This window comes from Sorex araneus, chromosome 5 (genome assembly GCF_027595985.1).
Source record: "Sorex araneus isolate mSorAra2 chromosome 5, mSorAra2.pri, whole genome shotgun sequence".
NCBI classification, from domain to species: domain Eukaryota; kingdom Metazoa; phylum Chordata; class Mammalia; order Eulipotyphla; family Soricidae; genus Sorex; species Sorex araneus.
Genome location: NC_073306.1, coordinates 132,968,227 through 132,994,140, shown reverse-complemented (window position 1 = coordinate 132,994,140; position 25,914 = coordinate 132,968,227). Strand labels below are relative to the sequence as shown.

General features: G+C 51.7%; 2 protein-coding genes across 5 annotated transcripts in view; both read left to right on the top strand.

Annotated features, from left to right (window-relative positions):
- DPM1 (dolichyl-phosphate mannosyltransferase subunit 1, catalytic) overlaps positions 1–25,914 on the top strand; it is a 45,883-nt gene that overhangs the window by 1,600 nt on the left and 18,369 nt on the right. Inside the window, exons 2-10 of one of the 3 annotated variants that reach the window (XR_008630228.1) lie at positions 1,758–1,857; positions 6,406–6,439; positions 7,942–8,018; positions 8,099–8,124; positions 10,743–10,838; positions 16,039–16,107; positions 17,970–18,084; positions 18,825–19,029; positions 20,136–20,981. Coding sequence is in view for 1 of the 3 variants with exons in the window: in XM_004618808.3 (XP_004618865.3) it covers positions 1,758–1,857; positions 6,406–6,439; positions 7,942–8,018; positions 8,099–8,124; positions 10,743–10,838; positions 16,039–16,107; positions 17,970–18,084; positions 18,825–18,929 (622 nt within the window). In the remaining 2 variants the exon portion in view is untranslated. Of the gene's footprint in view, positions 1–1,757; positions 1,858–6,405; positions 6,440–7,941; positions 8,019–8,098; positions 8,125–10,742; positions 10,839–16,038; positions 16,108–17,969; positions 18,085–18,824; positions 20,982–25,914 lie in introns of those variants that run through there. The other 2 variants (XR_008630227.1, XM_004618808.3) reach the window with 2 other exon arrangements.
- ADNP (activity dependent neuroprotector homeobox) overlaps positions 18,890–25,914 on the top strand; it is a 34,976-nt gene continuing 27,951 nt past the window's right edge. Inside the window, exon 1 of one of the 2 annotated variants that reach the window (XM_055138802.1) lies at positions 18,890–19,029. The gene's annotated coding sequence lies outside the window, so the exon portion shown is untranslated. Of the gene's footprint in view, positions 19,030–22,476; positions 22,565–25,914 lie in introns of those variants that run through there. The other variant, XM_055138803.1, reaches the window with a different exon arrangement.

Here is a 25,914-nt window from a genome sequence, read left to right as displayed (position 1 = left end):
TTCTCCTGCAGATGCGATGGGATTCCTTCGCTCCCCCCTCCCCCCCCGGGAGGCGGCCCCAGGTGGGTGGGTGTCGGAGGTGGGCGAGGGAGTGGGTGTGCTTATGAATGACTCCCGCTGCCTTTGAAGAGCGTCCTGAAGTCTGACAGGTCTTGACTTGTAGAATCCAAGGCCCTGGGAAACTGCAGTCTGCGCCGCTGGCGGGCTACTTTCACTTTTATCCCAGGGAGCTGGCTCTGGCCTCTTTTTTTTTTTTTTAAGTGCACTTTCTGATTCACTTCCTTGCTTAAGGCAGCTCCAAGAGGAATCAGAACGCCTGGTTTTGTGTGGACTCTGCCCCTGTTTCTTAAGGCTCCCAGTGAAATTAATAAGGACGTCCTTTAGGAGAGGTGGTTGGGGGATGCGAGTGGGAGTGAGCGGAGATTGAAGGAAACTGCGTGCACATACATGGTTGACTGATCATTTTGAGCAGTGTTGGAAGTATTTGGGGGGTGGAGGTCATGCCTGGCCCGTGGTAGGGCTTACTCCTGGTTTTGTGCTCAGGAATCACCTTACAGCTGTTCTAGGAGCCACCATATGCGGTGAGTGAAATGGGTGGCCTCGAGCAAGGGGAGCGTCCTGCCCCTGGGCTCTCCAGCCCAGTGGAAGTCTTTCGACACTAGTTCACCTTGAAGGGTATGATAAAGTTTATGACTAAAATAGGGGCAGAGCAGATTGTGTCACCACGCTAAATTGTTTTTTAAGGTTGAAATCAAATCAGATTTCCTCCTTTGTTGCTTAAATTGGTTATAAATTAAATGAGACAGACTAACCAGATGTTCAGCCTGTTTTAATTGCCTTTTAAACATACTTTTGAAATCTATGCTATTTTATATGAAGGTTGCACCATTTTATTATCAGAGAGAAATAAAATTTGGCTTGTTCTTCAAAGAGCCCATGTTGTTCCTTGAAAGTATACTTTCTCTCTTTCCCCTCACATCTAAGTTTCAATAAAAGTTTCCTTGTTTCTCTCACACACACACACACACACACACACACACACACACCACCCTACAAAAGCAAAGTAGGTAAATGAAATTTAATGAGTGCTGTTTACATATATATTTTTCTATGTTGTGGGGGTTTTTTTATACTAATATTTGTACTTTATTTATTTCTTTATTTTGGTCACACCCAGCGATGCTCAGAGGTTGCTCCTGGCTTTGCACTCAGGAATTACTCCTGGCAGTGCCTGGGGGACCTTATGGGATGCCAGGGATCGAACGAGGGTCGGCTGCGTACAAGGCAAACGCCCTCCCCGCTGTGCTATCGCTCCAGCCCCCATGTTGTGGGGATATTTTTAAGAGCATCTATTCTGTGGGGGAAAAACACCAGAACCCGGTGGGGCTTCCTGCAGGCTGTGCACCAGGAGAGCAGGGCGTGAGGGAGTGGGTGGGGGCTGGGGCTGGCGCGAGCCCTGCGGAGATGCACCTGCCGATGCCTCGGGGTCAGAGCGTTTCCAGCAGCGTGCCAGTGTGGAGGTGAGGCGCTAATGAGCTTAATAATTGATGCTTTTCTTGGTGATTGAATAAGGCAGTATATTTCTACTTCATTAGTGGGGAGTTGGTTATTTTCAAAAGCCTGAAGTTTAAGATGTGAGAAAACATTTAAGAATACTGTTGAATATTTAAGAAAATATTTGTTACTCGGAAATAGTGTTAACGCTTTAAAAAACATGGATGTAAATTTAGTTTGTTTTTTTGTTTTCTGTTTTTTAGTTCAATCAACTATGAAATTATAATCATAGATGACGGGAGCCCAGATGGAACAAGGGAAGTTGCTGAGCAGCTGGAGAAGATCTACGGCTCTGACAAAATTGTGAGTCCCACAGCTTTGCCGTGTCTGTCCCTGTCTTTCTGTGGGGAAGGCGAGTGGCGAGCAGTGATGGTGCTCGTGCCTGAACCCGGGACCAAGCCGTGACTTGTACATCGGCGTTCAGATGGGTTTTTCATTGCGCTTGTGGCTTCACATACTTCTGACCACTGCATTGATTGTTTTACATCACAATTGTGAGCAAGTTGATGAGCTGGGTTTTGTGTTTGGGGGGGGGGGCACACCCAGAGTGCTCATGGCTGAGGGACCTGAGGCTGGCAGTGGGGACCATATGTGGTGCCACAGATTGACCTGGGGTCTCCAACACATATGAAGCAAGTGCTTTAACCACTGTACTCTTTATTCAATTATTTATTTATTTTATTTAATAAATTGGACCCCTGGTGCCCATCGGTTATTTATAGCCAAATGTACTCTTTTTTTTTTCCCCAGCCTTGTTTTATTGTCCTTTGTTTTTTGTCTATATCTTGTGCTCTGGGCAACTTCCAGCTTGGCGCTTAGAAGACCCTGGGTGCCCAGGACCAAACCCAGGGCTTCCACTGACAAAAGTTTGCCCGGCACCTTGTGAGCCATCCCCTTACACCTGAATGATTTGGTTTATACAAAAGATTCTGCCAGTTACTTTTCTTAAGGGCAAAGATTAAAGCTCGATAGTGAATTCACAGGCCATTACAGTGTTAGGCAGCTATGAGAAATACGTCTCAGGGGCTGGAGCTATAGCACAGCGGGGAGGGCGTTTGCCTTGCACATGGCCGACCCAGGTTGATTCCCAGCATCCCATGTGGTCCCCTGAGCACCGCCAGGAATAATTCCCGAGTGCATGAGCCAGGAGTAACCCTCGTGCATTGCCAGGTGTGACCCAAAAAGCAAAAAAGAAAAAAAGAAATAATTCTCAATCTTTTTTTCTTCTTTAGCAAGGAATTCTCTATTAGCAGAGAATACTACTTATAGCCAGGAGAGGCTGCTATTTTCACGTGAAGCCCCGATGACTTTCCAGCGCCCCTAGCATCTTGTTTTTGCCTGTAGAATAGTCTGTCGGAATAGAATGAGCCTGAATCTCCAGAGCTCTCGCAGCCTCCTGCCCCCACTTTTTGCCGGGTCAGTGTAGAGTTCATTGTGTATACATAATGGCTACATACATTTTATTACATTTTTGACAGATTTCTGCTTTGTTCATTGCTTTGGATTTATAAGTCCAAACTTGAGAGCTCCACTTCGGATAATTCTTGGTGTGAATCATACAGATCTAAGCTGAAAACTTACTCTAGGGGCTGGAGTGATAGCACAGCAGGGAGGGTGTTTGCCTTGCACGCGGCTGACCCAGGTTCAATTCCCAGCCCCCCATATGGTCCCCTGAGCACCGCCAGGAATAATTCCTGAGTGCAGAGCTAGGAGTAACCCCTGTGCATTGCTGGGTATGACCCAAAAAGAAAAAAAAAAGACGTATTCTAAGCATTAAGTATTTTTTCGTTTATTCAGATTAATTTATTCAGTCTCTTGGCATCAGAACCCCATGATCCCTTGATCCGGGGAGCCGGCTCTAGTCTGGGATGTCTAGAAACAGTTCAGAATTTGACCAGTGAGGTGCTAAGAGGAAGGTACCCCACCCCCAAGTGGCAACCAAAAGCGACTCTGGTTCTTGTTCAGTGTCCTTCTGTGGACATTTGCCTCTTCCCCTGAAACAGGTCTGGTTATGAGTAAGCCTCCGGTAGTCTGCATTTCACAGAAGTGTCAGTTACGCACTGTCAGAAATAGCCACCCAGTAAGCTGGTCTGTCCCAGTAAGCTCCATGCAGGTGGCGGAGACGTTGGTAGGTGGGCAGAGTTGAGGCTGTGCTCTCTGTACGTGGTGAATGTCACCTGTGCTAGACGTCCCCCTGCCTGGCTCAGGGCGGTGAGCTACCTCGAGCGCTCCTGCTGCCGCTCCTCGAAGGCCCGCCGAGCCCTTTGCTGCCCCTGGCAGCCATCCATTATGATGCCTCATCGGCAGTGCCTTGGTACTGCCCATGGAAATTGCCAGACCAAGGCCCCTGGTACCCATCGGTTATTTATAGCCAACTGGGAGAGGCCTTGGTGTGCAGTCTGGAAACTTCCATCTGACGCTCTTTTGAATGCTTGTCTCAGAGCAGCCCCACCTCAAACTGACTGACCTTAGAGGGGTGCCTACTGAGTTGACCCTTTCAGCTCCTTTTTTCCATTAACCAGTAAAATCAAGATGAGAAAATTAATGCTATCCTGGGTTTCCTGTAGTGAGAGCATTTCTTCATTATTTTGAATCTTTGAAATAGAGGCATCTTTTTTTAAAATAGGCCAGGTCGGGAGTAACACTGGCTTTTAAGTAACAGGTGTTAAGCGGGAGGGGGTGGGGGAAGGAAGAGGGAAAAAACCACTGTTGCAGCCTCTGTTGAAACCACTGGTTTCTACTTTGCAGGTAAAGTCCTGTGCTTTGCCAGCCAGCGTTCTAGGCTGCCTGAGTGTCTCCCCCAGCCCCCCCCCCAAAAAAAAAACAGGCTAAAACTTGGAGTTTCACTGGCAAAACGTGAAGTCATGGGCCTGAAAGATAGTTCGTGACAGGGCGTGTGCTGTGCACATGTCGGTCTGGGTTCCGTCCCCCGCACCTCGTGGTTCCCCGAGCCTGCTGGGGGTGACAGTGCAGACAGGGCCAGGAGCAAGCCCTGAGCACGGCGGGGCCTCCCCCTCTCGCCCTCCCAAAGAGAGAATGAGAAGGCAGAGGCACTGTCTGAGGCCTCTGGCTAGTCACGAATGACAGGGCCAGCCTCAGGAGCACTGAGAGGAGGCGCTTGCGCACACACTTTCTTTTCTTTTCATGGTTCTCCTTCCCCCACCCCCGTCTGAGATCAGATCAGTTCCGCTCTACTTTGTGGTGGTTCCGTAGTGGGGTGCAAACAGGTGTTCTTCCTCCCAGAGCCCCCCAGAGCGTTGGATCCTTTGACATTGTGATTTATCCAAAGTCTGACAGTTGGGACTGCGGTCACATTGGTCTGCCGCACTCGAGCTGAGATTTCTGCCCTTGAGCATCTGCGGAGTCTCTGTCCCTCACTCACCTCCCCGGAAGCAGAAGCCACCGGCATTCAGCATCTCCAAACCCTCCCTCAGATTGGCTGAGACTCCTCCCGCTGGGATCCTGTGGGATTCCGTCTCGTGTTCTCTGCTTCCTGCCCAGCCCTCCCGCAGCGCCTTCCGAGTGTCGGGGTTCCCACCGGCACTTGCTCGAGGCACTGTCGCTTTCTCTCTCTGACTCCTCAGGGGCCTTCAGCCTCTGTCCACTGGCCAGTTCCAGAACCCCTCACATTTCCGGTGTTGGCTCTGCCCAGCCTGCCCTCTCCACGGCATATTGGTCACAGTTCCACCGACAATAAACCCTTGGCCACTTAGGGTCACTGTTTCTGGAGGACAGGACTAGGCAGAGGACACAGCTGGACACAGGGTTTTCTACTCGGTCTGACTCTGACTGGGGCTGACCCTCGTCTGAGACATGGGGCCTCGTCCACACTTGCTGCCGGTCGACAGTTTGTATTATTTGCACCTGATGCCAGTTGATTTAATAGTTTTGGTGCTTGAAACTCATTCTTGATTTTTTTTCCATTGCCTTTTTGCACTCATGACAAAGGTCTGAGAAATTCTGGTTTAGCATTTCATTTTAGACACTTCTGACAGTTGTTTGTAACTCATCAAAAATCAACTGTTGGGGCTGGAGCGATAGCACAGCGGATACCGCCAGGAGTAATTCCTGAGTGCAAAGCCAGGAGTAACCCCTGTGCATCGCCAGGTGTGACCCAAAAAGAAAAAATCATCTGTTGGTTCTGGCTGTGCTGGTTGTGATCCCTGTTTAATTTTTTAAAAATCCAGAAGAAAGGGCAAGGCTGAACAATAGAGCTGTGGTTTAAGATTTTATAAAAACAAAACTATAAAAAGGCAGTTTTGACAGGAAGGAAAGGGAAAGACGAAACCTTTGTACTGCTAGACAACCCTCCCGTCTTCTGGGCTGGCGAGAATGAGGCGAGGCCATCCGGGCAGAGGGACAGGCTCGGGCCAGCAAGCTCTCACCAAGGGACTGAGGAACAGGCGTGCCTCTCAGGTTTCACGAAAGGGTAGAGCGCGTGCACTGTCCTGTTTTTCTAGGAAGGAGTCAGTAGGTCACCTTTCAAATGATAAACACAATCATAGAAATCCATCATTTCCACGCAGGTCTCTGACGGGGGGCCAGGGGGCAGCGGGGAGACGCAACCTGTGGGGTCAGGAAGTGGGAGAGGTCAGAGCATCCGACTTGCAAGCCGCTGGCCCCCCTTCCCAGACCTTTGCCCAGAGTATCCCTGAGCACAAGGTCCGGAGCAAACCCTGAGCCCTGTAAATGTCTTTTTTACTTAGAAAAACAGATGCTCGGCATTCTCTGCTTTAAGATCGGAGTTGAAGGCAGCCATAGGCCTACCGGCATTTGTGTGAATAAATAGTAAAACAGTAACCCACCATTTTTTAGGTTACTTGTGTTTGAAATGTCATTTCTTTTTTACAGCTTTTAAGACCACGGGAGAAGAAGTTGGGCCTCGGTGAGTGGAGCCCCTCTCCCCACCCCCATCCCTGACGTGCTCCTGATGTAGGATGGTTCCCCGAGTGCAGTCACCCGTGGGCCTTCCGTAGGGCCTTGGTGGTAGCCAGTGGTTTAATGTGAGTTGTCGGAGCCGCCATGAGCCTGAGAGAGGAAACGTGGGCCGGGCCTCTGCTGCGGGTGGAGGGAGCACCAGGGAGGCCTCGCAGATGCGGAGCTGCCGGAAGCTGCTTTTGCCCGAGGGATGCTGGGGTTGGGGTTGCCCAAGGGCCCCGGAAGCGGCGATGGGGGAGCAGTCAGGACTGGAGCCCGCAGGGCTGGAAGGTGCCCTGCGTTGGGAGCAGAGAAGGGAGCGGCCGGAGGGACCCAGGAGGGTGTCTCGTGCAGGGCGAGTCCCTGCTCCCGCCAGAGTGCTCAGGATACGTCTTGACAGTGGTTCGGTTTGAAAAAGCTTTCTCCCCTGAAGCAGAGGGGTGATCTGGGAGTCTCCCGTGAGCGGGGTCTCCTGACGAGCAGTCGGGGCGCCTGTTTCTGCTGCCCTTGGGGGCAGGGAGCAGTGTGTGGACGCTGAGCATCAGCTGTTGGGCGGACCCTCGGGTCCTTCGCAGTATCGGATTCTGAATGAATGAATCGCAGTTTCTTGGAGTCGAAATAACCTGGAGACCAGGAAGACCAGCCGAGGGTCCAGGGGCTGCGGAGTCCCTTTTCTGACAGCCAAGTGCTGGGTTCAGCCCAGGGCCCGTACCCGGGCCTTCCCAGCACACCCACCTGGATAGTCGCACGCCCCCGCGCAGGCCAGAAGACTCGGCGGCCTGGTTTGTGCGCTCTGGAGGGTTGCACGAGACAGTGCAGGGGTCTCCAGGCCCGCGCTGGCCGCTGTCTTCCCGTCCAGGTCCTAAGCATTTCTGAGCAGGAAGTGACCGGAGCTGTGCTTCCGGCCCCCAGTACGGAACATGGTGCTGAAGCCGAGCCCGGGGGTTCCCAGCCGTGCCAGCCTGCAAGGGGACAGGGCTGAGGCTTGAGCACACGTTGTGGAGACACTGGCCGCTGTTTCCTGTGGAAACAGGCCAGAGGAGAAAGCGGTGCCTGGGGCCTAGAGATTGGGTGGGAAACAGTGAGGGATGTTTTTGATCCCAGTTGGGTGTCGTTACACAGAAGTGTTTCTCAGCCTTCTCTTCCGAGTGAGGCCCCTTGGGCCTTGCTTCCCTTGTGACTCCTGGCCCACTTGCTGGCCCCTTGGGCTTGTCCTGTGATTCCCCCATTTATGCAGTTTGGATCTGTCATACCTTACAATATAGGGGTCCATGAGGGGCCCCACGTCTGTTGAGAAGTGTTGTTTTTGTTTTTAGGAGGCCGTTCCCAGCAGTGCTCAGAGCTTATTTTTAGCTCTGTGCTCAGGAGTCCCTCCTGGCGGAGGAGCAGAGCTGGGTTAGCCACATTCGGAGCAAGCACCCTCCTCACGGTGCCTGTCGCGTGTCGTAATGGGCATCATTTTCTCTCTAGGAACTGCCTATATTCATGGAATGAAACATGCTACAGGGAACTACATCATCATCATGGATGCTGACCTCTCACACCACGTAAGGGGGCTATTTCTTTATGGCGTTTCGTGGTCCACATGTGCCTACCTTACTGACTTTGTTTTTTTTCTAAATTTCAGCCAAAGTTTATTCCTGAATTCATTAGGTGCGTATTTGTAATCTTTGAAAGAATTATGAGTAGTTTATTTTGATTTTGGACAAATTTTTGCATTTTACATTTAATGCAAAGGACACATGCTATTCTAATTGTGCTACTAAAAATAAAGCCACCATCAGGACCAGGAGACACCTTGGGGCTGGTGCTCCTATCTGGCCTGGGGGAGACCGGGGTTAATCTCTGGCACCCATGGTCCCCTCGGCACACCAGGTGTGGCCCAAAGCAATGAGTAAAACCACTGTATGATAAGACACGTAGTTCATATAGACACTGTAGTTTATGTAGTTTTTATCTACATAGTGGTTTATCATTTCTATAGTTTGGTAATTATAGTCCAGTGTAGAATAGATATGTTACTGGAATTAGAGTGTAGATATGGAATAAGTGTTTCAGGAACCCCAAGGAAGTAAGCAACACACAATTTCTTCAATTTTGTTTTGGGAGAGCTACACCCTGTGGTGCTCAGGGTTATTCCTGGCTCTCCGCTTAGGGATCACTCCTGATCATACATGTACTGGGGGATTTGAATCTGGGACATTCCTGTGCAAGAGAAGCGACTTAATCCGTCTGTCTCTGTCTGTCTTTTACTAATTTCAGACCACAAACCCCATGACCTCACAACTTCCCCGTGACTTGGAAGTACATTCTCTGTCTGCAATCCCATAGACCACACAGAGCACAGTTTTCCCGTGTCCTGGAAGTCCATTCTCTATCATGTATAATTCCACAGGGTGCAGCTTCCCTGTGACATGGAAATGCCTTCTCCATCATACAGCCCAATAAACAGCAAGGATCTCTTCTAGAAAGCCAGAGGGCCCATTTTCAGAGATTTGCCAACCTAATTCATTTGTATTAAAGTGTGGTCAATGGGGCTGGAGTGATAGCACAGCGGGGAGGGCATTTGCCTTGCACGTGGCCGACCTGGGTTCGATTCCCAGCATCCCATATAGTGCCCTGAGCACCGCCAGGAGTAATTCCTGAGTGCAGAGCCAGAAGTGACCCCTGTGCATCGCCGGGTGTGACCCAAAAAGCAAAAATAAAGTGTGGTCCAGTTTATAGGTACTAAAACTAGTATTAGTAAGGCCAGAGAGACAGCACAGTGGCTAGTATGCTTGCAGTGATGCAGCCGGCCCAGGTAGGCTCCCCGGCACCCCACATGGTCTCCGCACATCACCAAGAGTGATCCTTAGCACAGAGCCAAGAGCAAGCTGAGTACTGCTGGGGTGTGTCCCCCGCCAGTGTATTTGATAGGATTCACTGCCTGTTTCAAGGAGACTTTGAAATTGAACTTTTGTAGATATGGATGATCTGGTCCTAACAAAGGCATCTTAATGAGCAATGAAAAGAATGTAGTGTAAGTGTTGGTGGAGAGTATAAAATTATATTTGCAGGTTTACGTGATTCTTAGAAAACCCAGTTAATCTCAGGTTACCCATAACACCACTCAGAAAATGAGCTCCCAAACTGTCGTGACTGTGAATGCCGACAGGACAACATAAACGCCGGGTGGGAGGGAGCAGGAGAGCACAGCGGGCAGCGCCATGCCTTGCAGCTGCTGACCATGTGCCCTGAGCACAGAGCCAGGAGTCTGAACACAGCTGAGCGTGTCCCCAAAAACGTAACAAGCAGGTGAACTCAGCTCGGGGGCAATAGTCCCACCTCTGCCCGCCCTTCGGACTCTGTGGTCTCTCCCCTCAGCCTGGGCCCCTCCACTCGACTCTGGCCAACACAGGAGCACGCCTGTTGTTCCCCGGTCACACAGAACGCTCTCCCTTTCTCTGGACCCATTCGTGTCTGACTGTCTCATTACCCATTTGTCAGAATTTTAAAATGTTGGGAGCCGTATGTCCAGCACTAGTCACAGGGCAGGAAATGGCCACGCTGAGTATTGCCGGAGGAAGAGTGATGGCTACAGTCTCCTCGGAAAACATTTTTCATGGTTCCTGCTGGAGTTCAGGGTGTTTGTTTGGGCATTTCCCTTCCTTTAGGAAGAGCCCTAAGCACCAGGCCACACTCTGGACTCCTGCTGGGAGCAGAGATACCCGAAGTGGACACCCCATAAGAGCATCTGGGCTCGGTCAGGGGCACGGTTCCGCAGCTCTGGAGAAATCTCTGGCCTTTGGGATGCTCACAGCCTCTGACGCATGTTTCACTGACTATACGCAAGTGGCTGAGCGTAGCATGTGGACTTCCAGTTTTGTCCAGGTCAGAAGAGCTGTGTATGGCTTCTTTTTGTGTCTATGTGGATTCTTTATGTGAACGACGAAGAAAAGCGTTTGAAGGGTTACCTTTTGGCCATGCTGTCTCCTCCAGGGGCTAGAGCAGGATGGACGGGAATTAGCACAATTCATGCTTCTATTATCTGCATTGCAGATATTTGCAGGATGGTTTCACAGAATGCAGAGTCAGTAAAATAGCACTTGTCTGAAGCTTAAGGATCCAAAGATGAGATGTTAAACTCTCCTGAAAGTGAAAAATCTTTAGTAGTATGAATCATCTGTGTTCTTGGCATTCCGTGCATCAGCGAGTTTGAGGAGCTCATGAAACAGACTTGTGAAAGCTTGATCGCTTTTCCTAATTGACAGCTTTTTTTTTTTTCCCCACAGGAAGCAAAAGGAGGGTAATTTTGACATTGTCTCTGGAACTCGCTACAAGGGAAATGGAGGTGTATATGGCTGGGACTTGAAAAGAAAAATAATCAGGTACATACATGTTGTAAAGCAGCCTTTTGGTCTAATGGTTGGAAATACATTTATAACAGGCATTGGGATGAAATTACCATGCTGTCTTGGGATCTGTGGTATGTCAGATTGTAGCCCGAAAGAAATATTACCTGATTCTGATGAGAGTATATTGTCTATTTTTCATTAAGGTTGAAACACTATAAACCTTTGAACCTTGGCAGGAAAGGCAGTTCAGCTAAATACATTCTATTGGACTTCCCCTCTTTTTCGGGGAGGTGCCGGGAGGGGGGGGGGGAATGGGGACAAGTTAGTCTCCCAGGCGGTGCTCAGAAACCCCAGGAACCCTCCCAGTAATTCTCAGCCAACCAGGCCCGGGATCTCCTGGGCCTCGAACCTTCAGGGCCACACCAGTCAGTGCTCAGGGGATCATGTAGGACCAGGGATCAAACCTGGGTCAGCTAGAGGCAGGGGATGTACCATAGCCTCCTACTGTCTCTCTCTGCTGAAAGGCTCAAGATTTTGTCCAGTAGTTGGTTATTGGCTAGGCTGGGGCGTCTTGTTTCTCCTGCCTCTGGCCTCTCGCCTTTGGCGAAGCTGGACAAGCTTGCTTTCTTGGCTTTTTTTTTTTTTCCTTTTTATTGAATCACCATGAAAAATGTTACAGAGCTTTCAGGTTTCAGTCTCAGTCATACAGTGATCAAACCCCCATCCTTTCACCAGTGCCCATGTTCCACCACCAAGAACCCCAGTATACTTCCCATCCCACCCCCCACCTGTGTGGCTGATGATCTTCACTTTATTCTCTCTATACTTTGAATACATTCAGTATTTCAACAGAAAACTCATTACTTGGAATTTTCCCCAACAATCAAACCTGTGCGCCCCGTCACTGCAAGCTCATACCTCTGGCTAGTGGGCTCTATAAGATGGCGGCCGCCACGTGGCCACTACGTGGCCGCCACCGCCAACATGGAAAGAAAAGGCCGAGGGAGAAAAGCCTCTCCCCTCCCGGGCAGCATGGGGTCATAGCTCAGTTCACAGTCTAGATGCATTTCTGTAAGAAGCCGCCGGGTGCCAAAAGCGGTTGGTAGGCCGCCGGGATCATAGTCTTTCAGGAGCAGAGGAGCCGTTCCGTGTGCGGCCGCTCTGGGTCTCGTCTGGGCAGAGAGCACCGCTTTCTTGGCATTTGAAGGGCAGCGTCCCATGGTATCAGGGAACAGTTGTAAGGCCTCCTGAGGCTAACAAGGAATTGATGTTTCTATTAAAGGGAAATAGAAACTGCCTCTCGGAGGGAAGACCTGACCCACAAAGGACTTAAGATGACCATGACCGTATTATTTGATCTGTGTCACCTGCTTTTCCGGGTGGCTGGAATTCTTAGGTGTCTATAGCTCTGTCTGCAAAGGATCTGTCTGGGTTACTGCTTTTTAGAAAACAGCACAGGCAGGTTCTTGGTTTGCCTCAGTTATGGAACCTTGGGCAAGTTATTTGAAGCCTGGGTGATGTCCAGTCTTCAGTGAAATGAAGAGATTGGGTCAAGTTGCTTCCCGGCTCTGCACCGGGAGAGGCCTGCACTTGCTCCGGAGGACTGCTTAGCCCACCCGGCACAGCCAGGATCACCCCCAGCACCAAGCGCAGGGTAGCATCTGAGCACTGCTGGACTTGACCCCACCCAAGCCCCAGGCAATGGGCTTGCAATCTGGCCGTGCCATCTCCATTGCAAAGCCTTTCTAGGGAACTCGGAAGTGAGGCCAGCGCTTCAGGATCCTGTCTGCAGCAAGGACAGAGACTGACAGGCCAATGGGTTTGTCCATTGCAGCTCTTGTTTCAGTGACACAGGCCGCACTGCGGTTGAATCCCATCCTTGTTCTGTTGCATTCCTGGGCACTGCAGGGTTTAGGTTTTGTTTACAAACTGAAGATTTGTGGCAACCTCAAGTCCGTGTTATTTACCTACCCACAGGTGTTCATTGTTTCTTTTACTTTTTTTTTTTTTTTTTTTTGGTTTTTTGCTTTTTGGGTCACACCCAGCAATGCTCAGGGGTTGCTCCTGGCTTTGCACTCAGGAATTACTCCTGGCAGTCCTTGGGGGACCATATGGGATGCTGGGGATCGAACCCGGGTCTGCCGCATGCAAAGCAAATGCCCTACCCGCTGTGCTATCACTCCGGCCCTGTTTCTTTTACTTTTTCTGTTGCTTTGGTTCGGGTTTTTGTTTTGTTTTGACACATCTGCTAGTGCTCAGGACTTATTCCAGTCCTCTGTGCTCAGGGTCACACCTAGTGCTTGGAACATAAGTAGCACCGGGGTCAACTGGGCCTGTCATGCACCTTCATTCTCTATTATCGCTTGGGTCCTGTGTGCCTGTCAGTCTAATTAAGACATGCTGTACTGTTTAGACACAGTTGCACACCTAGCGATTCCCTTGAGCCACATTGACGCAACTCTGTGTTGGGACCCACACACCCTTGCTGAGAGCTGCAATCTCTGAGGGGCACCAGGCTGTGTCATGCCTTGGAGGGTAAGCCCCAAGGAACCGTGGAGGCGGTCGGCAGTTTCACTTGTATGACCCAGAAGCAAAGTTGAAATCCAAGTTGACTCCTGCTGTGTTTTTATTAAAAGACCCCAAATAAACTGTAAAAGAGAACTCAAAGGGCTGAAACGCGTGGCGGGTGGGAGGCTTGGATTCAATGCCTGATCCCTGCGCACCCTTTGTAGTCGCCCCCTAGCAACACGGGGTGTGATTCCTCAGAGACAACAAAAATGTGATAACCTTGAGTAGTGTCTAGATGGACACAGATATAGTTTAGTGGTTTTTTTTTGGGGGGGGTCACACCCAGCAATGCACAGGGGTCACTCCTGGCTCATGCACTCAGGAATTACTCCTGGCGGTGCTCAAGGGACCATATGGAATGCTGGGATTCGAACCCGGGTCGGCCACGTGCAAGGCAAACGCCCTTCCTACTGTGCTATCTCTCCAGCCCGGACACAGATATAGTTTAGAAATTCTTCACAACTTAAAAGATCTCATTGATTTTATTATTAGAGGATCCATTAGAAAGCATCCTTGTGTGAGGGAGAAAGGAGCGTGTTCAAGTACCCCATCGAGTAAGAGAAAGGCATTCTGCACCCCCGGTTCAGTGGGGATGATCCCCAGAATGGGGACGCGCACCGCTTGTCTCTATGTTGGTGGTTTTGGCTTGTGCTCGGGCTTAACTGTGCTCAGGGATCACTTTTGACGGTGCTTGAGGGGTCCGCGTCGTGCACTGCCTGGGCTCACAGACCACCTTGAGGTGTTTCCACCCTCAAAGTTAGTTTGTAAACTTTTCCCTTGGGAAAAGTGTCCTCACTTGGGTCCTTCTGTGTAGATCAGAGTCCGGTGCCGGGCTGTTGGGAGAGCGCTTGGGGCTGGGGCTGGTGCTGGGGCTGTCCCTTCCGGCTCCAGCCCGGCCTCTTGTTCCTGCCGCGGCTTCCCCGGGCACCCGCTGGCCCTGATTGGGACTCGCTCTCTGCGTCCTCCCAGTGGGTCTGGAGCTAGGCAGGGTTCATTGTTCATCGCATCCCAGTTGGGTGCTTCCCAAGAGCGTGTTCCCAGCAGCCCCACCTGCCTGCTTCTGAAGGCTTCAGCAGGCCAGGGGCAGATGAGGGAGAGGGAGTATCTGGGGCAAGGTCCTGTCTGCCGGATCACCAACCCCTAACATGCCGCACTCACTGCTTAAGATGTTCCTCTGGGGCTGGAGCAATAGCACAGCGGGGAGGGTGTTTGCCTTGCATGCAGCGACCCAGGTTCAAATCCCAGCATCCCATATGGTCCCCTGAGCACTGCCAGGAGTAATTCCTGAGTGCAGAGCCAGAAATAACCCCTGTGCATCACCGGGTGTGACCCCAAAAAAGCAAAAAAAAAAAAAAAAAAAGCTGTTCCTCAGAGGGGTGGAAATATCATCACGTTGGGCATTGTCTTTTTTGTTCTTGCAGGGCTTAGTCCAGGGCCTACGTCTATTATAAATCCACATAGGTTCACACTTGTCTTTGATTAGGATCATTAATTATACGAATTAAAAGCTAAATTTTTTTTTGTTTGCCATTATCCCAGTGGTGTATCTGTTCCCATGTTCTCTGTATGGGAGCAGTTGTTCAGTGTGGGAGAAACAGCACAGGGATCAGGCATTCGCCTTGCATGTGGATGGCCAGGCGTGCGCCATCCACCAGTTCAGTACCCATCACCCTGTTTCCCAGCACAGCCAGGTGTGACCCAAGTCATCAGCTTCAAAATAAAAATAATCCCTGCTCTGAGGGCGGCCTTTAGGGTACCCTAGCACTGGAGGAACCCCCTCTAGATTGTCCTGGATGAAAGAGCTGCAATACAAAAGTCACAATTCTAGGGCCTTTTTGAAATGTTAACATCTTTTGAGATGTTAATCACCCTAGGCCACTAGCGGCTTTTTAATTGATTGATACTAAGTTGTGTTTGAAGCACCGACCCCCAAAGACATTGTTATGGACGGAGAGTTTGCCTGGGAATTCATGTGTTAAATAACCTCACTCCCAGAGTGGTGGGGGAAACCTGGGGATGTAATTAGGCTTAGAGGAGTGGTCGAGCTGCCCGCGGCCCCTCGATGGCAGCCTCCTGTCTGAGCCTGGGAGGGGGCTGCAGCGACTGGGCCCCACGCACCCGCATCCTGCGCTTCCGGCCCGCAGAACTGCGAGAAATAAATATTTATTTGATGTTTTAGCCACATAGCCTAGTGTTTAGTGTAATAGTGGCTGGGGCCAGGATAGACTGGCATAGCCTGAAACCAGAGATGACTGAAAGCCAGAGCCCTCTCCCAGCCATAGAAGCCAGTGTCCAGCAGACTGTCGCCGAGGGGAGCGGCAGCACATCTGTGCTCTTGAGGTGCAGGGAAGCACCGGCACTCCCGGCTGGCCTTGGTGTCCCGCGGGTGTTCTTAATTCTAACCACAACTACGGCAGCTACCCTGGACCCGGGGAATAGGGTGCAGTGCCCTGAGCTCGGCCCCGGCTCTGTGCCAGCCCCTGTCCCTGTACCCCAGCTATGGTGCCGCTTGGACATTTTAATCTGTTCTTCTTATCTGAAGTCTGGGCAGATGGTTTCTTAGAAAAAGGGTTCTTGTGTGTGAATAGTAACGTTGCACGTAGGAAACTATTGTCATCGTGTTAACCTTTCCGCTCAGATTTGTTTCTCTCGTTTCACTTGACAGCCGCGGGGCCAACTTTATAACTCAGATGTTGCTGAGACCAGGAGCATCTGACCTGACAGGCAGCTTCAGGTACAGTGAACACGAGTCATTTCGTGTTTTAAGATTTTCATTTGCAGGGCTGGAAGAATAGGAAGAGTGTTCGCCTTGCACGCGGCCGACCCGAATTCAATTCCCAGCATCCCATATGGTCCCCCAAGCACCGCCAGGGGTAATTCCGAGCACAGACCCAGGAGTAACGCTGAGCATTACTGGGTGTGACCCAAAAAAGCTTTTCATTTGCAAGGTCTGAGTGATAGTGCACTGGCAGGACTCTTGTCTTGCACACAGCTAAGCCGGGTTTAATCTCCAGCGCCCTGGAGGGGCCCTCACCCTGCCAAGACTGATCCCTGAGGATTCCCAGGGATGTCCTTTCTTCACCCCCCCAAAAAAACCTTCAGTTGCCCTCTAGGAACATGGTCAAGAGTCGCGGCATGCACAGAGCTTCCCGCAAAGGGGGTGGCCCCTGGAAGCTTCCCGGGCCGGCAGCGGGGATGGTGAAGAGCGGGGCGTGGGGAAGGGGTCGTCGTAGTTCAGGTTTGGGGTTTGTTCCTTTTTCAAGCCCGGGACCGTAGTGTCGCAGGAGTGCTCCGGCTCCAGCCCGGCCCAGCGTGCAGGCAGGCACTCGGCTTCCTCACCTGCCCTGCGCCACGCTAGCAAAGGGCCCTTTGGCCCCTCAAGCCCGCCACGTCCCCCGCACAGGCAGCTCCGTGGGGAGGAAGGAGTGAGGGAGCAGGCCGGCACGCACATCCTCGAGAGTGGACCCCAAACTCTGCGGCTGGCCAGAGCTACCTGGGACAGAGCGGGGAGAGTCTGGGTTCCAGTAAAGCGACTCTGGTGAGGAGTCACAGCCAGGCCCCCTCCCCAGTGGGGTCTCCCACTGCGGGGACTCCAAAGCTCGAAAAGGTGAAGCAAACGGTTGCTATTTCACCGACTCTGGTGTCCCGACCCTCCTCGCTTAGATTAACGCCCCCAGGAGCCACTTGGGTAGAGGGGCATCCCCGCTCGGCCCATCAGGGTCCCTCGGGCTCTGCCTTCTGTGTTGCACACCTACCTAAAGGCAAAAGAGGGAGAAATTTAGCGAACTGTGGGGTCCAGGTCGTGCGGCCTTAGCTGGGGAGAAAGCAAAGTGGCATCACGTGGCCTCGCCTGGTTTACTGCAGCCCGGGGTGGAGTGTGCGGGCAGGGCTGCTGGCTTGGGCCCCTTAGGAGAGCCGCCCCACCAGGTGGGCTCCAGGCTGCCAGGGGATCTGACACGCTACCCTCAGATCCGAGACGGTTAGGAGGAAACGATCTTTCTGGGATTTTCCTCCCTGGGTTGTTTTGTTCCCTCATGGTCCACTGTTGTTCCAAACTATGAAAGTTTATCTCTCTTTGAAGTCTAAAAAGAAATTTTAAGAAAATTTAAGCACTAGAAATAATGGGAGGTTCTGCTTCGAATTACCCAGTTTTTAAACATAAGAATTCATTTTTCCAAATTAATTATAAATTACAAAGCACAGTTTCATGGCCTTTCCACTTGAGGGTAAATGTACTATAACTGCCAGCTCCAAGGGCTATCTATGTTTTATATAGTTGGCAAGGGAAAATTTAAGGTGTTTACAACCGGTGGTTTGAGTTTTGCTCTGTTTTGTTTTTTTGAAAAGTAGAGATTCAGGGGCTAAAGCTATAGCACAGCAGGGAGGGCGTTTGCCTTGCACGCGGCCAACTTGGGTTCAATTCCCAGCATCCCATAGGGTCCCCTGAGCACCGCCAGGGGTAATTCCTGAGTGCAGAGCCAGGAGTAACCCCTGTGCATCGCCAGGTGTGACCCAGAAAGCAAAAAAAAAAAGAAGAAAAGTAGAGATTCGTGATGGCAAGTGTATATGTCCTTAAGATGTTTCAATTTCTTCCAGGTTATACCGAAAAGAAGTACTACAGAAGCTAATCGAGAAATGTGTCTCTAAAGGCTATGTCTTCCAGATGGAAATGATCGTCCGAGCAAGACAGCTGAATTACACTATCGGCGAGGTATGCTGCAGATGGTAGTGTTCCCCACAAAGAAACAATAAGCTCAGACTCGATGCAAAGTTTCAGGTTTCCTGCTACTGAGGTGCACTGCAGGGTGAATGTTTGTGTTTCTGGATATGCCGAGCAGTAGAGCCCTTTCCTCACAGGTTCCCTCCTCAGCTAAATTCAGCCATGCGGCTCTGGCACTGTCAGGCACACCCCAGTTCTTTAACAGGTGAATCCCAGTTGCTCGATTTCCGAGTGTTGCATAGGCCAAGTTTGTGGCCCCCAGGCATCTGATACTTACAGCCAGCTTAGAAGCTCTCAGGGAAGACTCGCTCCTTCTGCATAATATTCCCATTCAGAGTGAAATCCAGCATCACTTCCAGACATTACAAAATTCAGAACTTAATATTAAAACATAGAGCTAAACCTGATTGCTGCTGAAAACATTTGAGTGCGACTTTTACTTCTGGGATATTTTTTCTAGAAATACCTGGTAAATCCTGGAGGAATAGCAAGAGCCAGCTCTGTATTCACAGTCAGTGCTTTCCCAGCGGTAGTCGTAGTTCCTAGGACCTATTTTTTTGTAATACAATATATGTTTTAATTTTGAGGTTGAATACAGTTTAAGAAGCCCAAACTTCCAAATCTATTCCAAGAACTGCTTATTGGGGAACTTGTTTCTCTTGCATTATCCTTGTTCTGTGCCTGCTTGCTGCTTGCTGATTTTTCTTTTTTCTTTTTTTTTTTTTAACTAGGTTCCGATATCATTTGTGGATCGAGTTTATGGTGAATCCAAGTTGGGAGGAAATGAAATAGTCTCTTTCTTGAAAGGATTATTGACTCTTTTTGCTACTACATAAATGAAAGTTGTTCATTTGTATTTATGTTCATTTCAATTTAAACAAAAGAAGCCTGGTTGCTGATTTTTTTAAAATGTGCTCTTAAAGCGTATATCAAAAGGTAAGGTAAATTTCATGCAAATCTTTTTCCTGAAGAAACTCTTAATGTATGTGTCAAATTAGAAAACTAAGCAATGTTCTCAGATTTGTTTTCATATTTTGCTGTATCTTAATATAAGTGCATATGTGGGTTTTTGTTGTTGTTTTGTTTGTTTTGTTTAAAATACTGCAGAAGCTCTTAAATGAGGAAGACTCGGATGTTCTGTACAAGAACTGGTTTGATTGCTATTTGTACCTAATCGCTATCAATTACTTTTAAAATACATTTGACTTTTTGTATGAATTGGGGGGAGGGGGACTGCCCTTTCTTTAAAAATACATTAAGTATTTTAAACCCGATAAAGCCGTATATTAGGCACAATTTGGAGCTTGGTTCTTTGCAGCTGTTGAGCTGTTAGAGTTTTTCCTCTGTCACGTGGAGTCTCTGAAGTGAATGCGCTGGGAGGGGTGGCGTTGCCCAGGTGCCGCCCGCGCGCCCGTGAGGCGTGGGCTCCTTCCCTGGCATCTCTGGATGTGGCCCCACAAGCAGCAACAAAAATAAAATCAATTTTGTGCATTGGAAACAGCTTGACCAGCAGTTGGTTGCATAGAGGTTTTTTTTCTTTACTAAATAATGATTTCTATCAGTACTATTGATATTAAGTATAAACTTGGCTTCTATAATTTTTGTAACATCTTACTATATTATATAAAACTTTTCAACGAACATTTATTTTCCTATTATTTCAGGCTCAACAAAACTTACCAGTAAGACAGAAAATCCCTTCCCTCCCACCCGTGTCTCCCGTCAGGAAAGTGTCTGCCAGTTCAGATGCAAGTTAAGTCGCCCAGTAAAGCAGGTGCAAATATACTGTTTGCCTGCTTTGACTTAGTATTTGAGAAATCATTTTTAATTGTAGCATAGCTTTAGGGTCAGACAGTAGCTCTTAAAGTTTGGGGTAAGACAAATTTTGAACACATAGCCGAAGGGCGCGTTACAAGTTAGAGTTGCCACAGATTAGTTAATAAGCATACGGGTGACTAGTGTTCCTTATTACACGTGTGTGAGTTACTTTGGCCACAAAGAAATTTACAGTTTGACTTTCCATTTGCGTTTTTCTCTGACAGAATTTTGTGCCAGGAGTTAAAGCCAGAGAATGAAAGTGGAGTCATTTTGAAGGATCCCTGTTCCCATGGCTGAACCCATAGGACACTTCTAATAAAGGCCTCTGGTCCCTTTGCCCAGTGCAGCTGCTCCCCAGGGACTCCCCCTCCTCGGGGAAGTGACTTCTCACTTACCCACGGTAGAAGACACATCACGGGTGTCGAGTGAGACCTAAGCTAGGGGGACAGAAAGGGGGTATGTGGAGGCGGGTGGCTCTCCTCCATCCCATCTAGACCCAGGTTCAGTTCTCGTTGACTCTTTGGAATAGCGACTCGGGGACCTCAGGGAGACGCACTATCAAGCTTTGCCTCACAGACCACACTGGAATTCGGAGTTTCTGCTCTTCCTCTTTGCAGTGCTTACTCCCGCAGACATTACGCATTATCACAGCCGGAGTTCACAGGGAAGTGTTTGAGCAGTCAGGAGAGTCACCGTTTGGAAGTTATTGAGAAAAGACTGGGCTCTTTGGATGCATTTTTATAGTAAATCTCGTGACTTTATACACTGCAAAATCTTTTTAAGCATTTACATATGAATCTAGCATCCCATTTTTGCTTTGTAAATGAGGCCAAGAATGAAATCCAGATGTTCTCCCATTGTATTTGTATTATCACTGTATGAAATCTATCTAAGGAAAACTAAACCTGGTCACTGTGCTTATTTCATACTAGCTTTTTGCCTGTCTTATGCAACACGTAGGTTCTTGATCTTCTAAGTCTGTTCCTTGGTCCCATCTCCCACTTCCATCTTTTTTCTAAGTGCCTTTTGCAACTGTTGTTTGACCTTAAATATATCACTGAAATAATGTACTTCGAAGGGTTTTGCCTGTTTGTCTATAGTTTGTATTCTTGGTGGATGTCACCGTTTCAGAGGCTGACAACTGTGTTGGATGACGCAGCCTGAGGCCCGCTGGAGCCTGGGCCATTGAACTGTGTAGCCACGGTTGTGCTCTTTGCAGTTGTCGAGTTCTGCGGGGATGTTTCCTATGGTTTAAGTGTGCTAAGCTCGGAATCCGGAGAGCCTGCGGAAGATGAGTGTTGACGGCACGTGGGTGGACCAAGGATGCCCACGGGCCGGATGCCCCAGCCCGTGTCGCTGGTGTTGCGAGGACACGCGGGTGGGCGCCCCCCGCCCGCTGGAGACCACCAGGCCGCGCGCGGGAAGGGCCAGGCCTCCGCGCCGCCACAGGTGTGCGGAGCACGAGGCCCTCACACCTCGCCCGGGGCGGCGGGGCCTGGGCCCGGCCGCAGACGCCGCCCCGCGCCCGCGCCGCAGCCCCGCAGCCCGGCACGTGGGGCGCCCGCGGCCCGCGCGACCCCTCCCACCATGTAGTCCGGGCCCAGCTGGGCGCGCACGGATCCCCGGCGCGGCCACCTGACTGAGTGCAGGGCGTGCTGCGGCCCGCGCCGGGTGCCTCCGCCGCGGGCGGCGCGGCCAGGGGAAGGCGCCCGCCGCGCACACGGGCCTGCAAGCGCACTGCGGCCATTATCCACGGCGCCTCCTAGTGGGTCAATGGCGAATGCGCTGGGTTCTCGCGAGAGCTCCCCCTCGGTGGGGATTATATAATTTCCCCGAGGTGGGGGCGGGGGTGCTGGGCCCCTCCTCCCCCCCCACCGTCCGGGAAATCGGGGTGCCGGCACAGGTGAGAGGAGCGGGGTCCTGGGGGGCCCGGGGCCCTGTCCCCCACTGCCCCCCTACTTAGCTGGACAATGAGTCCTCTTATGCTAATGAGCCCTGACGTCACTTCCGCTCTTTCTCGGCCGCCATTTTGGCCAGGGCAGGTTCGGGGACTCGCTCCGAGGCGCTTGTATTGTCTGCCGAGGGGAGACGCGGAGCCAGCCCCCTCCCCCGGCCGCCGCCGCCGCCGCCGCCGCCGGGCCGGTCTCCCCTCCGCCGCCCGCCGGGATCCATGAGCTGAACCCCCGCCCCCCGGCCGCCGCCATCTTGTGCCCCCTCCCCCGCCCGCGGCAGCGCCGAGGGGGCTCTCGGCGTCTCCTCAGACACAGCTCCCTCTCTCGGTCCCCGCCGCCGCGGAGCCGGAGCCGCGCGGCCGCCGCCCGCGCCCGCCGAGCCGCCGCTCCCACGCCCGCGTCTCCGCCCTCCGCCCCTCCTTTGTCTGCACCGCTCGACGCCGCCGCCGCCGCCCGCGCGGGGACTGGAGGGAGCCGCTCGCGCCGCCGCCGCCCGCCGCCCGCCGCTCTGCTGCGCCCGCCGCGCCCCCCGGCAGCAGCCGCGGCCGCGGCGCGAGCCGGAGCCGGAGCCCGCCGAGGCCCCGGGCGCGCCCTCCCCGCCCGCGCCGCCGCCGCCGCCGCCTCCGCCGTGCCGCCCGCCGCCCGCCGCCGCCCGGCCCCCCGGCACGCCGGCCCCGCGCGCGCCTCGAGGCCGACTCAAGGTAAGCCCGGCCGCAGCGTCGCGGGGCCCCGGCGCGCCCCCCGCCGCGCCCCGCCGCCCGCTCGGCGCGGCCGGGGGGCGGGGAGCGCCGGCGCGGGGCGGGAGCCGCGGGGGCCCGGGCGGCCCGCGCCCCCCGCCGCCCCCCGCGCCGCCCGGCCGCCCCTCCCCCACCGGGCGCCGCGGCCGCGGGAAAAGGCGCGATCGCGTCCCGGGGCCGCCTCCCGTCTCCCGCGCCCCGCGCCCGCCGGCCCCCCGCCGCCCAGACAAAGGCGTCGCGGGGACAGGCCCCGGGCGCCTCCCGTGTGTGCCACTTGGAGGGGGCTGCGGCCCCGCGCGCCCCGGGCCCCGGTCCCGGCCGCGGGGCGACCCGCCGCGGTGCCGGCGGGGGCGGGGGCGGGGGCCCGGCGGGCCCGACTCGGTTTCCCTTCGGAACCCGCATTGTTGCTCCCGGTGTAGGGCCGGGGAAAGGACTACCAGCCCCCACCCAAGATGCACCGCAGCCAAGTCGGCGAAAGGCGATGAGTGTGGGAGTCAGTAGGGGGCGCATTCCCGGCGCCGGGTGCCGCGGGCGGGGGGGAGGGGACGGGCCCCGGGTCCGGAGCGGGCGGTGCCGCACAGCGCCTTCTACAGACCGCGCGGGCGCGGGCCGGCCGGCGGCAGCGGGGCCAGGGCCCGGGCTGGGGGTCAGGGAGTGGGGCGCAGTGATTTCCTCCCTCCCCCCCAATGCCCCCCGCGCCCCGGGGCGCCCCCGTGGTGCTCTCCAAAGCCGTGGGCCGGGAGGACGGTGCACATGGTCTCGGCGTCTGCCCCCGGCGCATCTCTGGCACACGGATCGCCCCGTCCCTGGACTCCTCCCACGTCAAGTTGCCAGCAGGTCACCATCGTCCGGTGGCCGCTGGGAAAGTTGGAACCCCCCGCCCCCTCAGAGGAACGAGTCTGGGGTCTGCCCGGTTGATTAACCTCTTCGTGGCCCGCATCCGGCCTTAGGGCGCGAGGCTCTCCGCTGGGTTTCAGTGGGGTGGGCATCAGCACTCGCGGGGCCTTGCTGGGGAACCTCAAGGCCGCGTGGACTTCTTCCTTGGCAAACTCGACGCCGTCGGTCATGACCATTGTCTCCTTCCCACCCTGGACTCGGGGGTTCACCGTTCGTGTCTCGGTAGCAGACCCCGGCCGCGTGCGGGTTTCTGTAGACTTCACTGCTCTCGTTGCTTCCATAGGTGTGAGATGCACAGTGTGAAACCTAGCCCCAGCTTTTGCGCCAGGGCGCACAGGGTTGTACCTCTCATACTGAACTGATAGGTGGCCTAGTGGTTAGGCCCCATACTGCCACTTTGAGCATCTGGACTCCTGTTCCTGCCTTGCTCTTTGGACCACATTGTCAGTTCACACCGGTGGGTATATGTACCTTGGAGGGTGGGAACTGCTGCCCTGGGGAGGCCAGAGGCTGCTTCTTCCTTGGTCACCACCAAAGGCAGCAGTTCCAAAATTTCAGCCTGGCCGCATTCCTCAAGGAACCGGTTAAAGCTGGTTGCAGTTGCGGGTTCTGAGCAGAGAAAGGCCTTCGTGGCTCATGAGAAAAGTTCAAAGTGGGCTAATACTGTTTGAATTAATTCGCATTCTGCACTCTACTTAGGAATCCCTATCACTGTTATTTTGGTGTTGGAATCTCATGGGTTCCTAAACTTCTAAAATCCTTCCAAGTTTCTCTGATCAGAACAGGCCTTTCCAAGAAACTGCTTGTTACCATTGATTGACAGCGGTGGTTGGTACTGGAATTGCACTGATAGGGATCCCTGAGTGGGTAGATTCATGGGTGCACAGTTAACCATTTGGTGCTTAGGGGAGAATGTTTATTGGTCATTTCCTACCAGCTAATGTCTTGGTGAGTGAAAAGGCGCCTCCTCTTCATTCACCAAGGAGTGACGAGATTTCAGGTGTGAAAGAGAGGTTCAGGCATCCATTAGGCTATATTTCCTTTATCATTTTCTTAATCAGTTACCAAATTCAGATACTAAATCTAATACAGCTTTTAGTTTGGGGTTAATGATTTGTTAAAAGATGTGATTTTGACCAGTAGTTATCAGAACTTTTAAAATGCAACATTTTTTTAGGATATTGTAGGTGGCATTTGTTAAGGGGTTTTGTTTTTCATTCTAATTATGGTTTTGGGTTTTTGAATTAGCAAATTGCTCACGCTAACATACTAACTGCTGATGTCCTTGGTGGTAGTAGTACTGGTGAGTTTGCTGTGGCCACTTAGTCTGTATTCTGTAGTTTCAAAGATTTACAGTTCACACACACACAGTGAAACAGCTGGACTAGAGCTAGGGTGAGCTGTGAGGTTCATTTGCCATGTAATAAAAAGCCTCAATTAGAAGGTGAGGAATAGGTAGCCTGCCCAACTTCAGTGAGGCAGAATTCTTTGCTTCGGGGTGGCTTCTGTTGAAAAGATACAAAGTTTGTCTTGCTGGAGGCTGTATACTGAACCAGCTGATCTCTGGTGTTGTTTTAGTCTGTTTCAGGCTACATGTATACGAAATAAAGGCTATTGGACTGAGCTCTGACCTGTGCGATTCTAGATTGGCTCAAACACACGCACCACTGAGGCCAGCGAGCTGGTACAGCTGGTGAGGCGCTTGCACGCTGCTGGCTTGGGTTGGGGCCCCAGCACGCTGTGTGGTAAATGCATCTGCTGTGAATGTTTCTTCCTTACATCTTTCTTTTCCACTAGAGTGCAGGAAGAGTTCTGACACATTTTTGTTTAAAACATCTTCAAGTTCCCCGTTACTGTTACTTTAGGACCCAATCTCAAGAGTCGCTAAGCTTCTAAACTTAAAGATCTCTTCTTAATGAGGACAGCAGACCTCTCGAGTAAAATGAACTGGCTACCAAATGATCGATCAGTAGATTATTTCCCCAAGCAAAAATGGTTTTTGGTTCTCGTTTTTGTATACATGCATAGATTTGTGTGATTACTAACAGCATAATTACGTCCTATGCACTGTTAAATTGTGGCTTATTAACTAAATTTTGGAGACATTATTAACATTGAAAATTAAAATATCCAGCAGCGTGGTCATTGGTATATTTAAGGTGTGGCCATTACACATACTAGCTACACAATTAATTGTGAATGTTATAGTTTAAAGATGGTCCTGTATGAGGGGTCAGTATTGGGTAGAGAAGAGAGAAGAGGAAAACCTAAGGGTTTAAGTATTTTTTTCTTTTGACAACCGTTTGTAAGTAACAAAATTGCCTAAGTTGTAATAGTTCTTGGCAGATTGCTTCTATTATTTGGTGTTTATGTCTGTTCATAAACTATAATATACTTCTGTAGAGTTGAAAATGACT